Source organism: Myiozetetes cayanensis, unplaced genomic scaffold (assembly GCF_022539395.1).
Source record: "Myiozetetes cayanensis isolate MyiCay16 unplaced genomic scaffold, myiCay2020 scf12, whole genome shotgun sequence".
In the NCBI taxonomy this organism is placed as follows: Eukaryota; Metazoa; Chordata; class Aves; order Passeriformes; family Tyrannidae; genus Myiozetetes; species Myiozetetes cayanensis.
Window position 1 is genome coordinate 24,764,741 of NW_026086826.1, and position 23,204 is coordinate 24,787,944.

The 23,204-nt window shown below is 43.4% G+C and overlaps 1 protein-coding gene across 6 annotated transcripts in view; it reads right to left on the bottom strand.

The window, feature by feature from the left end:
• DNM3 (dynamin 3) overlaps positions 1–23,204 on the bottom strand; it is a 170,345-nt gene that overhangs the window by 13,892 nt on the left and 133,249 nt on the right. For 5 of the 6 annotated variants that reach the window (XM_050306368.1, XM_050306367.1, XM_050306366.1 and 2 more), the window contains 3 exons: positions 9,118–9,282; positions 4,472–4,698; positions 3,645–3,881 (listed from right to left, as the gene is read on the bottom strand). In XM_050306368.1, the coding sequence (XP_050162325.1) occupies positions 3,645–3,881; positions 4,472–4,698; positions 9,118–9,282 (629 nt within the window). Of the gene's footprint in view, positions 1–1,554; positions 2,139–3,644; positions 3,882–4,471; positions 4,699–9,117; positions 9,283–23,204 lie in introns of those variants that run through there. The other variant, XM_050306370.1, reaches the window with a different exon arrangement.

The window sequence follows — 23,204 nt, forward strand, 5'->3', positions numbered from 1 at the left end:
ACTGTCAGGTAAAAGTACTTCCTTGTGCTGGAATATGTAATGATGGCTTACAATGCAGATTAGCTACCAACACAGCAGGTCATGTCATTAGCCTGAGTGGCTTAATAAAAGGTAGTGCAGAGCCCCCACCAGCCCTTCCATGCTGGCAGGCTGTGGGTTGAAGGAGACTGTAGGGACAGAATGTGGCTGATCACGAACAGCACAACATGAATTCCCTCCCCACCACTTGCCTCGCATGTAAAGACCACCCCCAGCCCCTGTGGACCAGCACCACGTGCCTGAGGGTGACATGGGCTCAGAGCACCCTTTCCAGGGCGTCACAGAGTGGGGTCACTTATGTTTCGATGACAAAGGGAGTGACGATCTTCAGGGCGCTGTTGGGAAAGGCTCCATGAATCCCCAGCAGCACTGCAGAGCAGGGGAGAAAAGGGGAGCACCCTCCCACCTCCACAAACACCACGGGCTCTGCTGCCAGGAGGAAAAAAACATTTCCAATTCAATTGTTTTCCTTGTGGCAAAGGTGAGGTTCACGTTCAGGGCATTTAAAAGTTATAAATCAAAGCATCCACAGTAGGACTTCGATTGGTCAAGATCGGGCTTTCCACACAGGCAGGCAAACACACATCACGGTAAGCTGAAGTGGCTCCAGTGCCTGCTTAAAGCCATCTTACCAAAGCAAGCACACAGCTGCATTTTCTTTCAAAATACTACTGCAGCCTTTTAAGAGGGAGGGGGAATAATCTAAATTCTGGCAGTGGAGAATATTTCACAAATCATATATGCTTTGGCATCAAGCCCTTAAAGCCAGAGGCCTTTACTCACAGGCTTTGCTGGGAGAGATCCACCCACCTCAAGTGGGATTAATTAAAAGAGGCATGTATCATGCAAATAGTTTCTGTTTCCTTACAGAAATATTCAGAGCACATAACCCAAAACAGCTTTAGAATCAGAGCGAGGCAAGGAAGAAAATTATTTCCTGCTCCCCTAACTCTTTCCCTTTCCCTGTACATTAAGGGAGGAACAGTGAGAAAACACTGAGAGCTTGCTATTTCTGTACAATTCCTTTGATATTAAGTTGAATATTATTATTCAACTAATAAAGTTGAAGAAAAAAGTTATATTTTTTAAGACAGGGGCTGTATCTCACTAAAAGGTGCCAAATTTTCCACACCAAACGTGTGCTAAGCTGCTCATTGGAAAAGGACAGTCCCAAGTCTTACCCCCTGAAAATGATCTTTTATCTTAAGGCAGAACAGGAGAAAATGGAAACCTTATATTTCCTCAGCATGTCGGGGATTTTCAGCTCCACATGGCAGGGGCTGCAAGAAAAAGCTCCTCTGGAGAGCGAGATAAACTTTAAAAACACTGCTTTCTTCTCAGGAAGCTAAACTATTTCCCTAGATAGGAGAGATCCCGATACTTCAAGGAATCACTGCAGAAAATGGTGGCGGAGCAGTTCAAGCACAAAGCCCCAGTTCAAAAGTAAGTCACAGAAAAAGCACAAGTTTCTACAAGAACCCTTCCTCAAAACACTTTTCCCCCCCACACTTTTAATATCTCAGACCCATTTTCTGAGTCAATTTCCTATGGTCCTGCAAAGGCTGTTATTAAAACCAGACCAAGCGTAGCTGAAATTCCAGGGCTTAAAAGAAACGTTTAATAGGCACAGGAGCTGGCCACAATGTCCCCCTCAGGTGATTTCCCCTGCAGCCCCTTCCCTGGGATTTCCTCCCTCGCAGTTTAGTCAGCAGGAGAAGCCTGAAGTTTCAGCAGACCAGCAAACCCTTCCTTCATTCTTCAGCAGCTGAGATATATTTTTTTTTTGTCCGAGGCTTTCATAGCTCTAAAAAAGAGAACTAGGATCCAGCCCAGAAGATGGGTATTGCAGATATTTTTTCCACAAAAATGTCAGGCAGTCACACATTCAATTATGTATCCAGCTACAGCATTTTAAAAATCACTGACCTCCTTTATCCACCAGTGCTTTTCATGCCACCAGTGGCAGTCCCGAACTGAGTCATTCCCAGGCCGCTTACCCACGTGTCTTTTGCGCACTAGAAAATTCCTTTCTGGTCTCCATCCCACCTATCACTTCGGCACGAAAGAGACGATCATCAGACATGCTCTTGGCAAGCCACCTCAGGAAAGCAGTGTCCATGCACAAGCCCGGCCGGGCAGGAGGAGGGAGACGCGCTGGCTGGCGAGGCGGGTGACAGGAGCCATGGTTCTCTCCGGCAGCACAACTGGCAAAACACTGGGCCCCATCTCCGTCTCTAATCTGTCATTTACCCTCCCGTGGCACAGAGGAAGCACCAGGGCCAGAGCCCTCTGGCCCAGCCCCAGGCTCGCCCACGAGGGGATGATCCTTGGGCTCGTTCCCTTCCAGCGCAAAGCTAAGCAAGGCAATTCCAGGCTTCTCCCCAACGGTCCCTGCTGCAAGCTACAGGATATCCACTAAGATGAAAGAGTGTGTTTTGTGTTTGGGCATTGATGCAACAACACCCTTTTCATAGAACATTCATAAAAATGCTCCATTCCTTTGATATGCCTCATTTCTTTATTCTTTCTATTATAGGGGTATTTATATTTGAAACACTAAGCCTCAAGTTTAAGTTACTGACAACTACAGCAGATCTCATCTATTTAAAATAAAGTTTTTCTCCAAAGGTTCTCCTCTCGATTACCATTTTTAAAATTGAAAATGTGCACATTTTATTTTTGTTTCTATTTAACTGGTGAGTTTTTTGTAAAACCACGACTACTTTCAGTGTAACAGTTAATTTATCAAAAATGGAGAAACCCCTTTGTTCCAACATTGCCTAATCTGCCCATGCCCCTCATAATTTAAGAAGTTAATGAAGCCCTCGGAATCAGAGGTTTTCATATATACATATGTGTATATGAGTGATTATGTGTATTACATCATTGTGAAAATAAACATGAAGGACATTTTATCCATATAACCTATATAAAAAAGCAGTTAATGCCACAGAAAATTATAAAATATGCAAAGCTACTTTAAAAAGCCCTGATAAATGCAAAGCCCTGGGAAAAAAAGGAAACTATGTGCTGAAGAAAATCCTGTTCCTTAACTAATTGTTTTGTACCATATGATCTACACTATGGACTGTCTTCAACTGGCTGTAAATTACTGGCCCTGCGGGACAAGAGTCAGACTCCTACCAGTTTGTTCCACTGGTTCTGCAAGGATTGCTCCTGATCTACCCCAGAAGAGCCATTACTTGCTCTGGTGAGGATTCAGAATGGCAGAGGTGAGGACCTGCACCCCTGAACCTCTTCTGGTGGAGGGGTAGGTGACCTCTCTCTCTGAACCCCTGTGTGGGAACAACACAACCAGAACTGGGGGTCTTAATGTAAGGAAATCTGTGTCTTCCAACTGACTGACTGTAATTTCTTTTTAAATAAATAAAAAGAAAAAAAAAATCTTCCTATCTTTTTAAAAAGTCGTATTTGTGCTAAAAATTGGTTCCTCAAAACAGCTTTGATTCTCTGTAGGGAATGCCCAGTTTTGCTTTGCTACCAGATTCCCTCAACAATGGCACTCAGCTGTCCAGCACAGTGCAGGGTGTGTCTGTTATGCCAGGGAGAGAACCATGCCACCCCGGGGAGATCCCACATCTTACCTTGGCACACTGGGAGGAGCCCGGGTGGGCCGAGAGGGAACCTGGGGGGGTCCTCCATGGGCTTCTCCAGCACTTGGGAATGGAGGCAGCGGTCCTGGGCGGAACGGGACCGGGGGAGCCCCCGACTGAGGGCCTGGAGATGGGATTGCAGGAGCGGGTCCTCGGCCAGATAAAGGTCTGGTTGGGGGATTGTTTAGTGTAGGTCTCCTTGGAGTTGAGGGACTTGGAGGAGGTGATCTAGTGAAGAAACAGAGATTTTAAAAGTTCATTAAGATGGGGGTTTTGTTTGTTGTATTTTATTTTACTTTAAACAGAAGTTAAAACCTTCTTTATGCCTATGGCAACTGCATTTTCTTGGCATTTTCCTTTGCTGCGGTGTCAGAGGACCACATAAAATTAAGTCCCACAGCTTTTTCATCAACAACATGCAAGCAAAGAGGTAAATGTAAAAAATTCAAGTTCTAATAATGTGTTGTTAAGTGGGTTTTCTAGGACACATAGCCTGAGATGCTGAATTATTGTAAGAGCTTGCAAGAAAGAGGCCTTGTGGATGTACAACCAGGGTGACAGGAGCAGCTGCTATTTGAAGCATCAGGCAAACTACAAATCCAATGGATGGTCTTCTATAAGGCAAATATTCCTGTATGGTGTCACATACATACCCACAGAAAATGTATATGTGGGAAAATGTTTTGATTTCCCTCACAGATGTAATTAAAAACCTGGAAGAGCATCTTCCCAAAAAGACAGGCAGGGAGGGAGCTACTGATGCCCACTGTGCCTGCCTGTCCCGAATTTCACGGCAGTGCAGATTGGAGGCTGCTCACCTGCGGGCCTGTTGAAGCCACGAGTCATCCACAGGAGGGGGAGCAGGGGTTGAGACAGTGCTAGTGCTGATGTCCCCAATGATTGCCAGGGCTTCCTTCAGTGCCTGGTACATGCGGAGCGTCTCGTCCCGGCGCTGTGCCTGCTCAGCCGACTCCTCCATCAGAGTGTTTTGGTCCTCAGAAGAATACAAGTGAGCCAGGAGCTCTGCGTTGATAAATTCTTTTACCTATTTCATCAAGAAAAAAAAACAAACAAAACGAACAAAAAAAACCCCAAACCACCAAAGAAATAAACAAACAAAATCTCTGCGGGGGAAATACAACACTGAACAAATACAGTGGTGATACACATACCTCAATTTAATCAGCTTCTCCTACTAGTTTTCACCAATTCTACTGCTCATGCAGTTTTTGTTGGGTCACATCAGGGACTGAAAGATGCAGAACTCAGACTGAGCTGATGGTGCAGCAGCCTGAAGACTAGCTGTGTCCCAAGGAAAGGCTGGCACATGCAGCTGGGCCCCGCAGCTGGAAAAGGATGGACTGCACCTTTTAGCAGCTGCCTGCACACAGATGGGCTTATGGCAACGACAAAACCACGTTCTGAGGCAGCAATTCACATCTGATAATAAGATGGTTTTGTGCAGTCACTCCACAGTGCACTGGGGCCTTTTTTTGGGTCTGTCTGTGAAATGCTAGACATGGTTGGAATTAACACTGTTCTACATCTCTAAGGTGACACCTACGTTTACATTTCATTTCAAACGGGCTTCCCAACAGCTCCCAGGAGTCAGCTGGCATTTTGGTCCAATTCTAAATGGCTGACTGAGAGGTAAATGACAGTATCATCAGATTTAGATTCCCCATGGAATTAGAATTTTCAGGTTTTATCACATGTATGTCACTTATTTTCTTAGCAACAATTTACCCTACTGTAGACACTGCCTTTCATTTCTAACAACTCTGTCAGATTCTGAATATCTCATCCACACACACTCCAGCTGAAGGGAGAAGTCTCCAAGTAATCTAATTTACTATATTGATTTCCTGCTATGCCTGCCCTGGTTATGGAAACCTGGGCCACATTAAGAGACATAAAAAGCTTGAGGTACTCTGATTAAATGAGACTGTGGTAAATAGACCAACTGCTGACCTACTAAATCCTTGCATTTGAGACTTTGGTTTCTGTTCTGATCTATTTCTCATCTGGTGCTTTGCTCTATAAAACTTTTTTGAGCAGGAGATACTGACAATAATACATTCCCAGGATTCTGATTACATAAACCTGAGCTCCGAGCGTTTGTGCTACTTTAGCAATGCTGATTTAAATCCTGACTAAGGCACCGTTTGTGTTCAGGAGAGGTCAGTGAGAGCAGTCAGGCTGCTCAGGCAAGGGACCCTTTCTGGTCACCCAGCTATGAGAAGGTGGCCAAGACAGACCTCACAGGGAAACAAAACCATATTGCCTGGGCTTGGCTGTCATTCCCCATTCACGTATGACAGGAGATGCACAAATTATTAGCAAAGCCTGCAAAAATTTTCCATGGGTTTCATACTGTTTTCCAGTAGATGGTACTGATCAAGAGCCAGAGTACACTACTTTCCTCATGATTGCCAAAAACTCCACATTAAAAACAGATATCATAGTTAAACAGCATCACATTCTGCTTGATGAAATGAGCATTTTAATGGCATCACTTCAAAAAAAGAAGAAGAAGAAGAAGTCCTAAAATTAGATTAAGGCCAGAGCTGATTGTAAAAGCATTGTTAAACCACAAATATCTGTTTGAAAAAAATCAGCCTGTGACAATTATCATGAGAGGTCCCTGTCTGTTACTAGCAGGGGACCCGAGGAACTGCCTGAGCTCCTCTGGGAAGGGCTGACTGCTGTGTTAAGGATGGTTCTTGGATCAGCCTCCTGCCCTCTGAAATCAGATGTGCTGTACTTGACAGAGGAAGATCTTCCTCAGTAGCCACTTTCTCCAGCTTTGGAATGGAAGGGAAAGTGCTGCTTACTCACACCTTTGATCCTTTCTGGAAAACAGACTCACAGGAATGATTTAAAACTTTTTCCTTCACAGACAGCAGACCTGCAGTCAAAGATGAACCATAGGAAGCATCCAAAAGGCCAGTGCCCCGGAGCCTGCCCTGTCACTCTGAAGTGGGGTAAGGGAGGCTTGTAACTTCATCAGGGAGAAGTCTACAAACACATCACTGCCTCAAATGCAAGCACAACCCATTCCTTACCCTTCAGTTCAGCAATAACAAGTACTTTGGAGTTCTTCTACTCAGCTGAGATCACTACCAGCACTGCTTATGGAGCACACACTGACTACTCTGAGACCACATACCAAGGATACCTGGGAACCATGAAATACAAACTGGAAATGTGTATTTTGTTTGGGTATGTTTGAATTGCTAACTCAATGCAGTTCTGTGTGGTAAAGGTGTTTTCTTTCAAGGTAATCAACATCCACCCTAAGGGAACAATAAGCAATGCATTTGGAATACAATAGTCTAGGTTTAGGTCTCAAAATATGCTCAGGGACAACATGTAATTATTTTCTGTACACTGGGTTTGAATCCGATACTTTCCTCAAATTTTAAGTGCTTGTTTACGGGCCCACAAAGTGGAAAGGAAGTTCTAGGAAAACTTGGGAGGTTACAATTGTCATGGAAACAAACTCCTTGGGATCGATTTGTTTCCAGATTTCTGGAGGCAACATGATGGGCCAGCAGAAAATACAGAGTATGCTCATTAGGGGGGAACGAGGGTGTTTTCACTTAACTCTTTGTGGATGGATTGGACTTCTGAAGACAACAAGGAACACACACACAATTTAATAGGACCCACCTTCCAACACAGCTCCACAGCTTTCCACGTCTCTGCACAACCTTTTGGCATGGCTCAGCAGTCTTAATTCAGCCATTTCTTTCTCTTTTTAATAGCCCTGATTTTTTTTTAAATTGATATTTTAGCTATTTTTAATATAATATTTTACTGCCAATGCTGTACAGAAACAAGTTCATTAGTGCTTTTAGCCCCACTCTTCACAGTCCTTTAAAATGCTTTGATTCTTTGCCACAAATTTAAATTGTAGGATGGAGGGATAGGCCTGAGCTCACTAGGAAGCCCAAATGAGGCCAACTGAAAGGTTGCTGATGTTTTAAGCATGTTTATATTGTTGTGTGCCATGGCCAGCCAGCATGGCAGGCTCTATCAATGTCACTGACAGCTGACGAGATTGAAAGTACAAAATCTTACAGTCATCTACTTCTGAGTAATGCACACACTTCAGAGACCCTTAAACAATTCCATATGAGGAGGTGAGTGGCAGAAAATTTAATGTAAGCTTTCAAAAGGAACTGCTCACCGAGCTCTGCTGTTTATGAAATGAGAGCTGAAGCCCAGCCCTTTCAAAAGGCACTGGAGATGGGCTAAGCAAAGCAGCAAGTTGCTAGGGGTGATCTGGAAAGAGCAGTGAGAACACACGCACCTTAAAAAGTCAAGAGCATGGCTGATTTCTGGGAAAAAAAGGCAGTTCCATTATTCCCATGTTTTTTGTAAAAACTCACCCATGGCTAGACTTGCAGCCCGACTCCTCTAAACCCAAAGAAGATCATGAAATATCTCTTGCTCTCATGCAAAAATTCTCCTTGTATTATACCTACCAAAAAATCCCACTGCAATTTTCTGTCCAACCACCTAACTCTTAAATGCAACACAAATTCCACGGGGCTAATGAAATCCATCAGATGAAGGCTAGAGGTGGCTCTGAGTCAAAAGTACATGCTACCTTCTAACCAGATTTGCCTCACAGCACATTGTATTCGTGAAGACTGACTGGTCTGATGACCTCACAGAAGCAGTGCTAGCAGGAGCTGTGCTCCCCATTAGTAATTTATATGGTAGCAGTGGCACTAATATTAAGTTTAGTTTTCAACAAGGTCCATTCAGAACTCTGCCAGGCAGCAAAGGCTGAGATCCTACTGCAGTGGGAAAACAACAGTATCTCAAAGCCATTTCTTTAACCAAATAATCTTCAAATCTAAGGAAGACACACACAATAAATCAACCAACCACACCTGCTTATCTAAACAACGCTGTCCAAGGTTTCTAGATTTATTCCTTTAAAATGGTAACCTGAAAATATAAAGAAACCCATATAAAATAAGGACTGCTTTATGAACCCATGACAAAAGGCTGCAGATTGAAAATCAAGGAAGCACAACTCCACTTTGCTGCTCTCACAGACTGCCCAGATGGAGCTCCTACTTTTCCTGTGCGTCCTCCCTTTTCCTCTTATAGCAAACTTCCTCCCCCACCAAAACAACAAACAATCCAACCCCAACCTAGTTGGATGTCCCTTTAAATAATAACTTACAGTCTGACTGAGATGTAAATTAATTCAGTCTTTAGCATTTTGGGGTAAGCACCAAAGGCAGCGTGCCAGCCTTTGAGAAGGCGGCAGAACTTCCTAGTGCTATGGAATATTGAGATATTTTGTCTAAGAGTGGGGCATTTATGGGAGCGTGTTCTCTTTGGTACACGCTGTTGCTGCTGCTGCTGCATCCAAGAGGTGTGCTTGAGGGTAAGAGATCTGACAGACATGTTGAAATAATTTAGAAGCCTGGCTGCTACTTACGTTATTGATCATAAGATGCATGATTGTTTTCGGTATCAAGTCTCGGATACATTTGTTAATAATAGACATGTAGGAGTCCACAAGATTTCGAATTGTCTCCACCTGTCTCTCCAGCTGGGGGTCCATTGAAAAATTGTCTGCTTGGCCATTCTCCTCATTTTCAGTCTACATGAAAGAAAAATAAAAAGAAAAGTCCTTCAGATTGCAGTAAACTGGAAATATACTGGGGGAAAAAAACCCTGGACTTGAACTGTAATAATCCAGCGATGTAACTCATACAAAGAGTACCCAGAGGTTAAAATTTGAAGTACTGGACTTTAACATTAGTGTTCAGCATCGTGAAATTAGGACCTTTAAAGTTAATGCCATATGAGACCTTCTGCACAAAGTACATTATATATTTCCAAACAAATATTAAAAGAAATTTTCAGACAAAGACAAGTGGTGGTAAATGATTCACCAAAAAATTATCATCTCAGATCACTTACTGCCATACTTACTAACAAATCTTTTACCGTTCAGATTCAGTCAGCTTGACCCAGGCAAGAAAGCAACACCCTAAGTCTGAATTTTGAATGTTACCCTCCTATGGGTAAAACCCAGCCTTGTTACTTAAGGCTGACTTGTTTGTGACAAATTCCATAGTTCAGCCTCAGACTTGTTAGGTGAGAATAGCACCTATATAAACAAAAGATTCATGAAGGATAACAGCAAAAGCATCATTGGTTCCAGTGCTCAAGGCTCAGCATAACATTTGCTGGATTATATATTAGAGGTCTCTTTTTTTTCATTGGACAGAAAAACACTTCTTTGTGTGTAAACAGCTGAGCTAATTAAAGAAAATACCAGGAACTTTTAAGTAGAAGCTAAAAGGCCTGTACTTTGCTCCAGTCTGGCCTGTATAAATATAAGAAAACGTAAAAAAATAATAGTAGCCTTTTGGTGAAAATCAAACTGCTTTCTGAGGCTCCAAGATGCCAAAAGAATGGAATTTCTATCCAGAGAGTACAAAGAACAACGCTCCCCAAACTCTGACATATAATACTTCTCCCTGAAAACGACTGCCAGAGCCTTATTACCTTGAACTATAAAATCTAAATCTGTTCTGTGGATACCTGGAAGCATAAAAATCACAGAATCCCAGAACACTTTGGGTTGGAAGGGACTTTAAAGCTCATCTTGTTCCTGCCAGGGGCAGGTTCCTGCAGGCACCCCCTTTCACTAGACCAGGTTGCCCAGTGCCCCATCCAGCCTGGCCTCCAACATGAAGGACATGAAGAAAGAGAAAGCACTTGCAAAACTAAAGAAGGAGAACTAGTTATGTATCAGCCAGAGCCCTATCAGCACAGCTCCATTTACAGGAGAGTGTTTAGATAAAATCTGCACATCTCTGGCGCTTTAGAGATTCCTGGAGCAGTTGATATCAGTATCTCACCCATCAGTGAAAGGCCACTAGAGCTGGATATGCAAACGTCACCAAAGAGGCTTCTCCTGGCAAGAAATCCCTTCTTAGTAGGCCAAAAAGGGATTTCTAGTCTCATCTCCTAATGCAGGGTCAGCTTCTGCTCATTTAGCACTTTGTATCTGCTCCTTATACACTACATCTTGGTCAGTCCAGTCTAAATTAAATGGCACATTTGTGATTTGTGAAGTTACAGTTTTGTACTATTTAGAAACAAAAGCAAGCGATGGTAAAAGAAGTTTCAAAAGTACAGGTGAACTACTGAAAGGACAGCTAATCTTTAAAAATAATTAGCAGTGCTTCCTAAAAATCTTGGGACTGTGGAGGACACTGAAAGAACTCTTGATGAAAATAGGGTTTTCTATGCTGTAACACCAGTAGGCACACACCTAATAAACCTTAATAGTTTTGTTAATAAACTGCATATGTCAAAAAGTCACAGCGTGCAGACTACCTTCCTTAGTCTCTGTCTGAAGAGAAACTGATGTTAAGTTTCCCTGTGAAATACCAAATAAATGGAAAATCATACATCTGTCATATATCTGCAGATTTTAGCCAAGCAAACCAAAAATGGCTCCTTCCCGATTCCCCTGAATTTGACTTCTATTCTCTTTCTTTTCTTCTTCACTATACAGAGTGCAGTTGGTTCATGTATTTTTTCTTTTATTTTTTTCCCACTGTTTAAATTACAGATTGCAGTAAGATTTGTAGCTAGCTAAGCAGCAAAGTGACAGATGTTTATCATTATCCTCATCAAGAGAATGTAAAGTAAAAATAGTAATTTGTCTCTGATCTTTAAGGCAAAGGGTAATAGCCTCTTGTTTGAAACTGTAACAGAACTGACTTCATACTGTTGATTTATTTTCTCTGAAATCAAAAAAGATCAATCTTCCATGAGTTTACAGTAATTTATTATGAAAGTTTCTGGCCATAGCATTCCTAATGATTCGATGTCTCAACTGAAGGCTTTTCATGCCAGAAACCATCTTGTTTGCATCGCATCATGCAGATGGAAACCTGCTTCCACCAGATTTCTGTGTCCTGCAGTACACCTACGAGCTTTCTTTGGTCAGCTGCCTCTGCGGTTGCTCAGTAAAGCCGGGCATCACAAGGGACAGAGATGCCCTATTCCATCTCCAGGCCATTCTCTCACAACAGCTGTTTTCTCACCGAGCACCACAGTGACTCCAGGTTCAGTGCAAGGCACCCCTCAGCCCAAGACCCTGTCCCTCTGCATTCTGGAAAGGCTCCTGTGAGTCTGCTGCAAGGGATGAACCCACACCTCCCACATCTCTCTGCCTGCAGCTGAACAGAATGGCCAAGCTGAACGGGAAAGGAGAATGAAGGAGGTGGAAACAGGTCTCAATGTGTCCTTTCCCAACAGCCAGGGCAGCCCCAGTCCTTTCAGTGCTCCTCATCCTCGAGCCAGAACTTGCTAGTTCCAACAGCAAGTGTTAAGTGACAGCCTATGAATCTGGGTTGAGTTTTCAGACAGTTGACTCTTGCTTAACACTGCTATTAATTGTTGACAGGAATGGAATATTATTACTTCAAACAAACACAACTGCAATTACTTTAGGGAGCCAGGACGGTGCTTCCATTTATGTATACGTATCCACAGAGAGAAGGTCCTTCCCTTCTGCTCTTGGCACTTCAGAAGACTAAAAATGCCATCCATTCCTTGCACACTGCTGTGGGTTCTCACCTCTCTTCCAGATCTGCCCTGTGCTCCCTGCATGGGAGGGACTGACACCCAAAGTACACACCACTGCTCCTCTGCCGCTTTCCTGCATTTACACACCTTCCCTACTAAGAATGTGTTAAGGATTAACTAATGCCATACAAGAGCAGACTAAAAACTGCATGTGAAATCCAAACCACTTAAGTTTGTGGGAATTTTACTGCTGGCTGCAGTGGAAATAGGATTTTACCCTACACATGCATTTCTACAAGAAAAGTTTTCGATCTTCTGAAGACTATAAACTCTCTGCTGCCACAGGAACAATTTAGTGCGGTGCAAAGGGATGTGGGCATGAGGAATTGTGTTCATTTCAAAACAAAGGAGTAGTACCTTAGAATATCAGGATAAATTTTCCTGACTGTAGAAATTATAAGCGTGTTGAAGAACATCCCAAGAAAACCTAAAGCAAAGTGATTCCTTTTAAAATTCCCAGCAAAACTGGGTAACACAGTGAAAACAGTCCTGAGCCGGCCACACAGAGAGCGCAGTACTTCTAATTTCCATGATTTCATTACATTCAGGGCAGCTGCCAGCATATTTAAGAATGTCTTGTATAACATTCCTGATGTCAGTTCCAAGAAGGAGCATTTGTCTAGCGTTTTCAGTAGAGAAGTCTATCAACCAATTTTCTGTAATCAAAAAGGCATTCTATTAGGAATGACCAAGAGGAAGCAGACTGGAAGGTGAGTGACTCCAGGGAAAAAGCCAGAGCAGCAGCAAAGCAATTCTCAGTACACTAAGGAATATGTCCGTGGCTTCAGTAAGAAACTGCTCATTTAAGAGCTGCTTTCAGATCTTTCATTTACAGATGCAAGTTCATAACAACAACAACCACCACCTGAAAATTTATTATTCCCCCCAGATTTTATTTATGCTTTGATTCACAGCTGCTGTATATAGAATCTATTTTATCTACTCCTATCCAAGTAGTATTTTGTTTAATGCACGAACACTCAGCACACTGCAGTTGTCTTAAACCGCCCTGCTTTTTCCTAAATCTTTACATTGGTTCTCTCTCTGCTGCAGTTTGATGCTGTATATACAATTTAGCTAAGACCCTCTCAGCTGTACATAGCGTGCCTTTTGCCAGAGGACTGCTGAAACCACATGATGGCTTCACACAGTGAGGTTTTCTTATTGGAAGGAACCACAAGTAAATGACAATACATTACTTTTGTGTATTTACAACAAAGCAAGCAGCAGAGAAAGAACACTTCCCGGGTAGCTTGGAAGTTGTCCTTTTCCCTCACAGAGGGTGACTTTGCCACTCTCTTCCATGCTTTCAGCATCTTCTGACTTTGTATTGCTGTTCCCTTTACTGAGCCACCCACAGGCTGCCCCTTTCAGCTGCTGGGCTTTCATTAGCAGCCTGGAACTCCTCTGAGCAGAGATTATGATCCAGCTTTCCCTCACACACACAATCTCTCTCACTTCATAACCCCTGAGAAGAATGATACACCCTAGGCTCCATTTGATTCCCAAGTATTTAACTCTCTGGATCAGCTTAAACAATCATCTGCTCAGATGCTTCTCTGTGGTTACAGACGTTGCATAGTACAGACCATTAGCTAAATCCTCCTGCTGAATCCCCACACTGCTCCCCAAGCACTTACATGGCTTTAGCCATCCCAAATATTGAGAATCTATGTCAGGCTCTCTTCCTGCCTTCTTCAATCAAGAAGCTGATTTGAAACTATGAGACTGAAAGGAATGATGTATTACCAGAGCTCTAACAAGCTGGAGTTCCTTTCATCTTACAGTTTTTAACAGGTTGACAACTAATCATGTCAAATCAATCCGATCTCATTTCAGATCTTACGGGTAAGGTATTAGCATGAGACATCACATATTTCAGACCTCAGTAAAGCTTTTGGACGCAATCTCATGTGACATTTTCATTAATGGAAGTGTGCTCTCCCTGCAGTTACTGGTGGGATAGTCATTTCCATAGAAAAGCTGTCAAACTGGAAAACTCCGAGAAAGGGGACTTTCATATGGGCTGCGTTTTATAACGTGCTTAATAAAGCCTTAAAGCTCAGGATGGTGGGTTATAGCCTGGACTTATTACACTCACAGATGAGAAGAAACTGGAAGAGAATGGGAACAAGTTACATGGCAGGACCAGAGTTCACAATGACCTAGAGAAACAGCTTAAAAATCTAGATGAATTCATAATGAACAGAAAATGTTTGACTTGGGCAGGAATAAATCAGTTACAAACATACAGCCACTCAAGGAGCAGTTCAGCAGGAAAGGAACTGTATCCACTGTGCAACATAAACAGAATATTAGTCAACAATGTCTTGTTATTATGAAATCAGTCCAAGAATTGTGCATCCAGTACTGGTTATCACACTACCGAAAATTTATGGCACGTTTTGAGAGCATTCAGAGGAAATCATTGAAAATTATGGTCAGGGCCCTGTAAAATTTTACCTGAAAGGAAATTTAAGATCAGTTGGGACTGATGAGTTCAGAAGAAATCACTTGTGGAAGGGCAGAGATGAGTGTCTTTGCAGATACAAAAAGATGCCAAATAAATATTTGGAAAGTGTTATACGGTAAGAACAGTGAAGCACAGAAATGGATGGACGAGAAGAGTTGCAAATGTCCCCCAAAGATTAGACCAACACCCCTCAGAAATGGCCTAGGTACAGAGATCCTGCCTTGGAGGAAAGAACTAGGCAACCTCTTACAGCCCATCCATCCAGTGGGTGACACTGGGTGCAAAGCAGGGTGAAGTTATGAGCCCATTAAAACTGCAACAGGAAAAGGGATTTCTGAAAATGCAAAAAAGACCAAACCAAAACAAAACACCATCTTCTACTTTTTGTTCTATGCAAAAATCAAGTAAAAAAAGAAAACCTTACTGTGAACAGCCCTCTCCCCTCAAAGATTCTGCATTCCAGTTTCACCATTTGCTGCCATGTACCTCTCTCACACAAAGGACTTTTACATAACCCTCCCTGCGCTGCAAGTTTTGATTTGGGGCCAACAGCTGCTTCATGCCTTTCAGAACAGACTGCTGGACAAGCAAAAGCAGAAAGAGGCTGGCATAAGGAAAACAGCACCTTTGTTTATAAAACAAATACTACTTTGGAATTTGCAAACTTTTCAAAGAATTTCCTTGTCATAACAACACATGAAGCGCCCCATATTTATAAGAGCACATTAGAAAAAAAAAATAATCTAGGATGTGAGATACTATTGGCATGATATTTGCTATTATTTCAGTGTAGAAGGTCAGTGGATATTGGGAAGTGGCAAACATCAGTGAGTTACCCTGGAATTCAAGTCATGATGATGAAGACTCGAAGTGCAACAATTAGCCCTGATGATGTTCAGGCTGACATTTATTGTGTATTTGTTACCAAGTGCATTAAACACATTTCCAGAGACAGCAGCCTGATCCAGCAGTGGACATTAACAGTGAGAGGAATAGGATCATTTGCTGGGAAGGGAGGTAATCAATGGGTGGAGGCATCAGCCGGACATGTGAGGATTGAAGGATTAAAGCTACTGGCTGTGGTATGCAGGCCCCTAAGAACGAAAAAAATTGCAAATCTAGGAGCTTCTACAAAAGAAGCTGAAAACAGAAAGCAAGAAAATTAGTCATCCATGAGGCTGATCAGAGGAATATTTAGAGTCATCAGGAAGACTAAATTAGCACCTTGCCTCTTATCTCTGTTATTTACCTCCTTACAAAAACCATTCTTAGAAGAAATGTGGGTCATACTGATCACTACTGAGGATTTTTACCTGGCAGCAACTATGCAAGAGAGCAGCTAAACTAAAAATTTTTCCTTATTCCAGAAACAGTGCACAGGACTCAGCTTAAGAATTCCTTTAGGAACAAGGAATTGTCTTATTTTATGAGATAAAAATGGGGCAAGTTAGTGCTCCATGCATGGACAGTGGGTGGGTGAAATCCATTTCCCAGGATTACATGTTAGTATAGTTTAAGTAAGTATAGTTTATGACTTAATGTGTCTGTGTGCGTGATACAAGAATTGCCTGTTTCTCGCCAATGATCATTTTAGAAGTAGGCACCCAGAACAACAGATAAAAATCACAATTCTGTTTTCCCTAGATCCTGTACTGAACTCCTATTCCATGGGCCCCCTTCATTTCCTCCAGCTGAGATGGTAACTTCTCAACACCCACCAGCCTGGTGGCAATAACTGTGACCAGAGGAGGAGGAGGAGGAGGAGGAGGAGGAGGAGGAGGAGGAGGAGGAGGAGGAGGAGGAGGAAGAAGAGGAGGAGAAGGAAGAGGAGGAGGAGGAGGAGGAGGGCAGCCTACAGATCCCTGTGCACGCCAGGAGGGCCGGGCTCGGAGGGGCCTTGCACTGGGGGAGCTCTGTACAGCATCCAGGGCATGGGCTCTCTAAATTACAGCCTTGTCTTTTATTTTCACTTGATCTAATGCAATGTGTCTCCTATAACTCCGCTCTTTTCCGTAATTAATGGTGTCTAGGAAAATATTCTGAAATTCTCCTCTGATAAGCACCTAGACAAACTTGATGTTTCCTCTCTGAGACGCAAAAGAGGACGTTAAACTGTTCTCACCCCCACATCCCTCGAGCCATGAGAAGTACCAGATCCGTCTCTGCTGGGCCAGACTAAGCCCTGGTTCACCACAAACTCAGTGCAGGACCGACAAATGATCTCCATAGTAAATGATGCAAATAAGAGATGTCAGCATGTTCCAAAATTCCTCACTTAATCTTATTGCCAGTTGTATAGTCTGGATAATCAGTAAATAAATCCCTCTAACTTTGCTCAAATCCTTAGGGGCGGAATACACAGAGAACACTTTCTAATTCATCCTCATTTACCTTCCCAGCTCTAAACAAAGTAATTTCCTACTTTTCCTAGTGTCTGATTTTTCCACTGGCCTCTGCAACACCTGATTTAGCAGCAATGATTTCTCACTTGTGATTTCTCTTTCGAACTGGCATTGTTCTTTCTCCTCACACATGTGCTTGCTGGAACAGCACGAATCAGCAAGATTTAAAACCTCCCATTCTCAAGTTTGAAGCCCCTAAAGGCAAATTGTAGTTGGGATGCCAAGGAACACAGTCGTACGTTATTTGACTTTTCCTCGGCCAGGCTGACAGCAGAGGGGGAGGGAGGGAGGAAGGGAAGGGGGAGGGAGAGGAAGATGGCATTTTAATGGCACCCACACTGATTTCACACAGTTGGGTCGCTGTGCTCCAGAGCAGTGCCGTTTCCGTTCCTTTGCCTCCCGTTCAGTCAGCACTGCTCTCCCAGGCTCCGTGGGAAGGATTCTCAATCTTTTTCTCCCAGCATGGACCCCATCCTAGCACAGAAATCTGTCTTGTGGACACCCCCATAGCTCACCTTTTACACTGAATTTTGACAGACTATTACTAACTCAAGCCTTGTAGGGACCACCCCACCCTACAATGCAGATGTGACCAAATGAGCCAACATTCCTGCCAGGACAAGATGGATTAGCCCCCCATCTCTTGCCCCAGTTCTCATACTTTCTGTAGCACCCACAGTAATCGGATAATTTATCTGAAAAAGAAATTAATAACAGGAATGTATGTAATCCAACTCAGCAAGTGGACATACAACTACCACCAGCATCTTGTGTTGTTAAATCTGCCTTTCCTAGATGTTAGTCACATGCAAAACGTATCTCGGCCAGAGTTCTCATCAAAACATTCATTTGATAATTCAGGTCCTAAGATTCAAAGCTCTCATACACATTAAAGGGTTTTCCATGAGCCCTTCATCAGACAGAGTCACAGTGGCCTACAAATCCTGGCAGGAACTCCTACCCACTGATCAGTGATCACCATTTCCATACTCTCCATTTAAGATCCCCTTTAACTTTGCAAGCAAGAAGTAATCTGCAACATTCCTGCAGCAAAAAAGCCTCAAAGCAGATCAGAGGAGGAGTTTGAAATCACCAAGCACTTTACTGAAGTGTAACAAATATACCTAAACAAAAGAAAATCATCTACCCAGAAGCATTTTGGATTCATGCTACAAGAACAGAAATTGAAAATTCTTGGGTAAATTATTTTCAGGGTAAGAAATGAGTTGTGAGCAACTATGGTGCACACATTTATGACATGGCTTTCATTTTGTATAAATATGCCAAACCCCTTCTATGTATTCTACAAAACCAGTAGAAAATTAAGGATTTTTTTTTTTTTTCCCTCCCTAAAATACATTTTAAGAGGCAATGAGATTCTGGTAAGTTAATAAACATCTGTAAGCAACAAACATAAACACTTTGTGCTATAAGACCACATTCTTGTTGGCACAAACCACAATGAAACTATCAAGTTTAAGGTTTAAGTCACTCCAATCTCCTCTCTAAGAGCAAGGTAGAAAGGCCATTAGTGATTAGGACTCTCACCTGAGGTCCAGGCAGACATCTCATGGAGTTCACCTCTGCGGTTAAGACCACCTGGCTTTACAGTTGCCACAAACAACCCTAACCTCGCCCTTCAATTGGTTATTCCTGCAATTTAACTTTTTAAATGACCTGTGGCATTTTCAGTTCAAAAGGATTGATCTTTTTCCCTCCTTCTGTTACTGATAAGCAGCAAAAGGTGAAGTCAAGACTCATTTGACATCCCTTATATTGCACAACAATGTATAGCCAAGGGATCCTCGTCCTCGTGGCAGCAGGAGGACAACACAAAGGTCTTTCAGGCAGGGAGCAGTAGCTCCCACACACACTCCCAAGGACTGCAACTGCTTTTGTCAAGAAGAAAAAAACCTGCCACATCATTAGGGCTCCCCTGTCTCCCATTCCAGGGTGTTTGCCTGCTGAGCAAAGCTGGGCAGTGAGAGCCGTGGCTTAACTTAACGTCCCAGTGACTGAATGTCCCACAGTGCAGTTACAGACACAAGAGGTTCACTCTTCTTCCCCTATGGTTCTACTTAAAAATGTTTTCTGCAATAAAATTACTGTGAGACAGCTCAATCCAAGGGCGGGCATGGAATTTGAACCCATGGCCTTCTGGCTTGGAGGTGAGACTATTCCTAACTGTGCCAAAGTGACACATACATAATATGCTTTCAAGGTTTTTAGAGAGCTCTGTCATGATTTAAAAACACTAAGTCTTTGTGGTACAAACCACAGGGCAGGAAAGAGCTGGGGCTCCCTTTTTACTGCTAATTTTAGCCGGTGAATTGTTTATAATCTCCTGCAAAATACATAAAGCCTTATTCTGCCTTAAGCCAAGAGAGAACAGCCGTTCAAAACTGATTCTTAATTATAGTGTTCCCCTGCTAGATGGGATGGAGCAGGTTCCAAAATTGTGTCAGAGTATATGAAGTGATAAAATGAGGATGGGTGAGCTATTTTTAAACACACTCAAAGACTTTGAGGTCAAAATCCCTGAATTTATAGCCTTATGGTCATATTAATATTAATCCACTCATGGATTATTAAGACCTGCGTGGCAAGACTCAAGCTCTTAATTTGAGACACCTTCTGGCTTCAGAGCACATGTTCCCTACCAGCCTGCCTGCCAAACTCGGGCTGCCCAGGGAGCCACCTTTAAGCACAGGTTATACGCCTGCTGCAGACAGGCATGTGGGAGACAAAGGGGATGAGATGCTTCATTCCCAGCCTGTTCCCTCCTCCTCTTTTTTCCCAAGACATTTTGCAAGTGAGAGGCCTTTCCAGATGGGCAGGAAGCAAGTGCGTTACAGAGAGTTTGAGGAGTCTTAGGCAAAAGCACCTTATTGCTCCTTACTCTGGTCAGTCTGGAAAGCTAAATCCTCAGGCCCTGCTGATATTCCCTCCCCACAGTTGTGTTTCCATCTGAAGAGCGCAGCTGGGCACCTGCTGCTGGGATAGGATGCAGAGGAACATTCAGCTTTGGGTTAAACAAAAGCGATCCTGTCCTCTCCTACACAGTTTGTTCCCCACCACAGGGAGAGAGGCTCCCGAAACACACCTTCAACCATTTAGAAAATCCAGATTTGTACCAAAATCATTGTTCTGCTCATGGAAACAAACCACTGTCCTGGGTTTGCCAACCAGCACCTCTCGGGACTGAAAATAGTTTTTCCAGGTGAATTTCCGGAGCAAAGCCAATCAAAAGTTTCAGTAACACCTTTGCCAATTACATATTTAAGGAAAGGGAAGAGAAGGTTGTGGCACAGAAGGAAATGGAAGAGCTGGCGTAGCAGCCAGCTCTGTGGGGCCCAGGCGTGCGCCCCCACCCCAGGCCAAGTCCTGCCCAGCAAGGGAGGCCAGGCCCCCTTCTCTCCTGTAACAGAGGAGAGAAAAAAACACAGCTTTAGAGAAGAACCTGGACAAGACGTGCTGCCAAAGGAATTCCAGGCAGAGACAGTACAGCCTCCAAGGTCAAAGCTGGCAGCTGGAGGAGAGAGAGAAGACCAAAGTGGGGGCTCCTTTTCCCCCCTCTCTATTTCTCTCCCTTCAGCAGGGAAAAGACTGAAAACTAAAAAAAACCCTGCTGTCTGTAGAAGATTGCTGGGGAGTGGAGACCCTACTCTGCAGCTCATGAAGGAGCCCACGCCAAAGCCCAGGAGCGCATGAAGAAGATGTGACTCTGTGGGAGGCCTAAGATGACACAGAGTCCTGCTGGAGACCTGTGGCCCATGGAGAGAGAGACCTATGCTGGAGCGAGTCAGCCCCGGTTGGATTTGGGATCCCAGTGAGGGATCCAGGCTGGTGCAGCTGAATTTGTGACCCTGAGGGACAGCGGGAAATGGAAGAACTCTTGTCCGAAGGCGGACTCACGCTAGAGAGGTCCATCAAGGACTGTCTCTTGTGAGGAGTCAGAAACCCACAAGAAACAGGGGTAGACTCAAAAGCCATTATCCCCTGTGACTCTGTGGTGAAGATCCACGGTAGGCAAGTGTCCCCTTTGCAGTCCATGGAGGTCCCCACAGGGCACAGGTAACCCCCCAGGCTCTGGTCTTAGTCCAGGAGGGGGCAGGCCCAGCCCTGAGGCCAACATAGAAGAGAGAGAGAGAGAGAGAGAGGCAGTTTCAGCTGCGATGAATCGGAGTTCTCATCCTAAAGATAATAGAAGAGGAACTTTCAAGTGCTGCAAAATTATTTAAAAGACCTGTAGCTCCAGAAATGGAAAAGAGACTGCTTCTCCTCCTGAACTGATACAAGGGGGAGGGGTATTTCTGTAAATACACAACACTTTTGCCTAGTTAGAATTGTTGTATATATAGTTCTTTAGTTTTTATCTTGCTAGTAATAAATCTTAATGTTATTCTCCCCACATCAGATCTCTTTTGTCTGCATAAACCTTCTCTCAACTTACAGCAATTGTGTGGGGGGTGAGAGGAAATTGGCCCAGAGCAAACCCACGACATTTTTTGGTGGAGAGTGCGGGCAGAGACTGCCAAGAGGGGCAGAGGCCGGATCAGACCTCGAGAATCACGTGCAGGCATCACTTGGGAAGGACTGGCCCTGCCTTTGCCCCCACAAGCTTCCCAGCACTGCCAAGTACCACCCCTGATCTCAGGCTTGGGCCATGGCAGCATCTGGCTGTGTAAAAACACTGTCACCTGCTATACACATACAGGTTTCTTTTCAGCCATGATCAACATATCCCTTTTTATTTCAAATGGGAGAAAAAGCTACAAATTGAGAAGAATCCAAGTGGACAGAGTTTCCCTGCCTTACAAGTCAGAGTGGAAATAGACCCTTTTCCCCACTGTTCTTTACAGTTCCCTTTAGGTGCATCTTTCTTTAGAGGCCAAACCAGTGGCAGCAAAGGCTTTGGGGCCCTGAGGACACTGCAAAGTTATCTGCACCATTTACACTGTTAATTTTCCAACTGAGGTAAGGTTTTATGGGAAGCCACTGTGCAGAGATGAGCTGCTATTTTGGAAAAGACCAGATAGGAGTTAGAAATATCAGAGGAAAACAAAAGGCTTTAGAGCTATTTTCAAAGGAGGGGATTTCTTCTTCCAATTTTTGCAACTGCATTTACCTGAGCATCACTTAAACTTGTAATTTTTTTTCCATTTGGATTTCCATGCAGTGACATGTAATGTAAAATACTGATGAACCGTAAATGGCCAAAGTAAAAGCAAAACGTAGTCAAAACAAAACTCAAATCCTTTTCTTGGTGGTTTATGGATTTATAAAGCTGTGAAACCATGTAATAAGTACAAAACAAAAGCCTTGTAAAAAAAAGGTTTAGTATAAAAAAAGGCTAAGTGAGCACCTAAAAAGCAAAATCCAGAGTTCTTGGTTCTGCTAGTAATTAATGCACACTCATGTTTCAATCTAAAGGAGCCCCTGGAATGGGTTGTGCATTATATCTACCAGAAGATCACAATGCACTTATTAACATGAGAGGGTTTCCCACTTGGAGCAACGCTGAATGAATCCATGTTCCCACTTAGGCATTTTGCACGTATTTTATATTTTTACAAATCCATGGTATTAAACCACAAAGTCTCATTCTCTCAAAACTTCCCTGTCTCAGTCTGAATATCTCTACCATTGTAAGAGCAATGTGGTGAGTTCAGGGACGCTTTCTCTCCTTGAGGTCAAGTGCTGTCATTCCTGTATGGATACAGGCACCCCTGACTTACTTGAGAATTGCTCCTTTCAGGAATTTGTCCCAATCCATCTCCCACCACACTCACCAGGAATCTTCTTCCCAGTATCCACCGGCATTTACTCAGACTACAACAACCACTTCCTTACATTTCAGGAGTGGCAAAACCAGTGTTAATGCTTTTCTTACAGGTGCCCTTCACAAGTTTGATTTTCAGTCACAAAGAACTCCTGAACTTCACTCTGCACCACAAATCACCCTTCAGCTGCATCCTGCACTCCTGTATCCCACTCTGCTCCCAGCAAAGCCCCTGCCAAAATTCCCACCGAGTT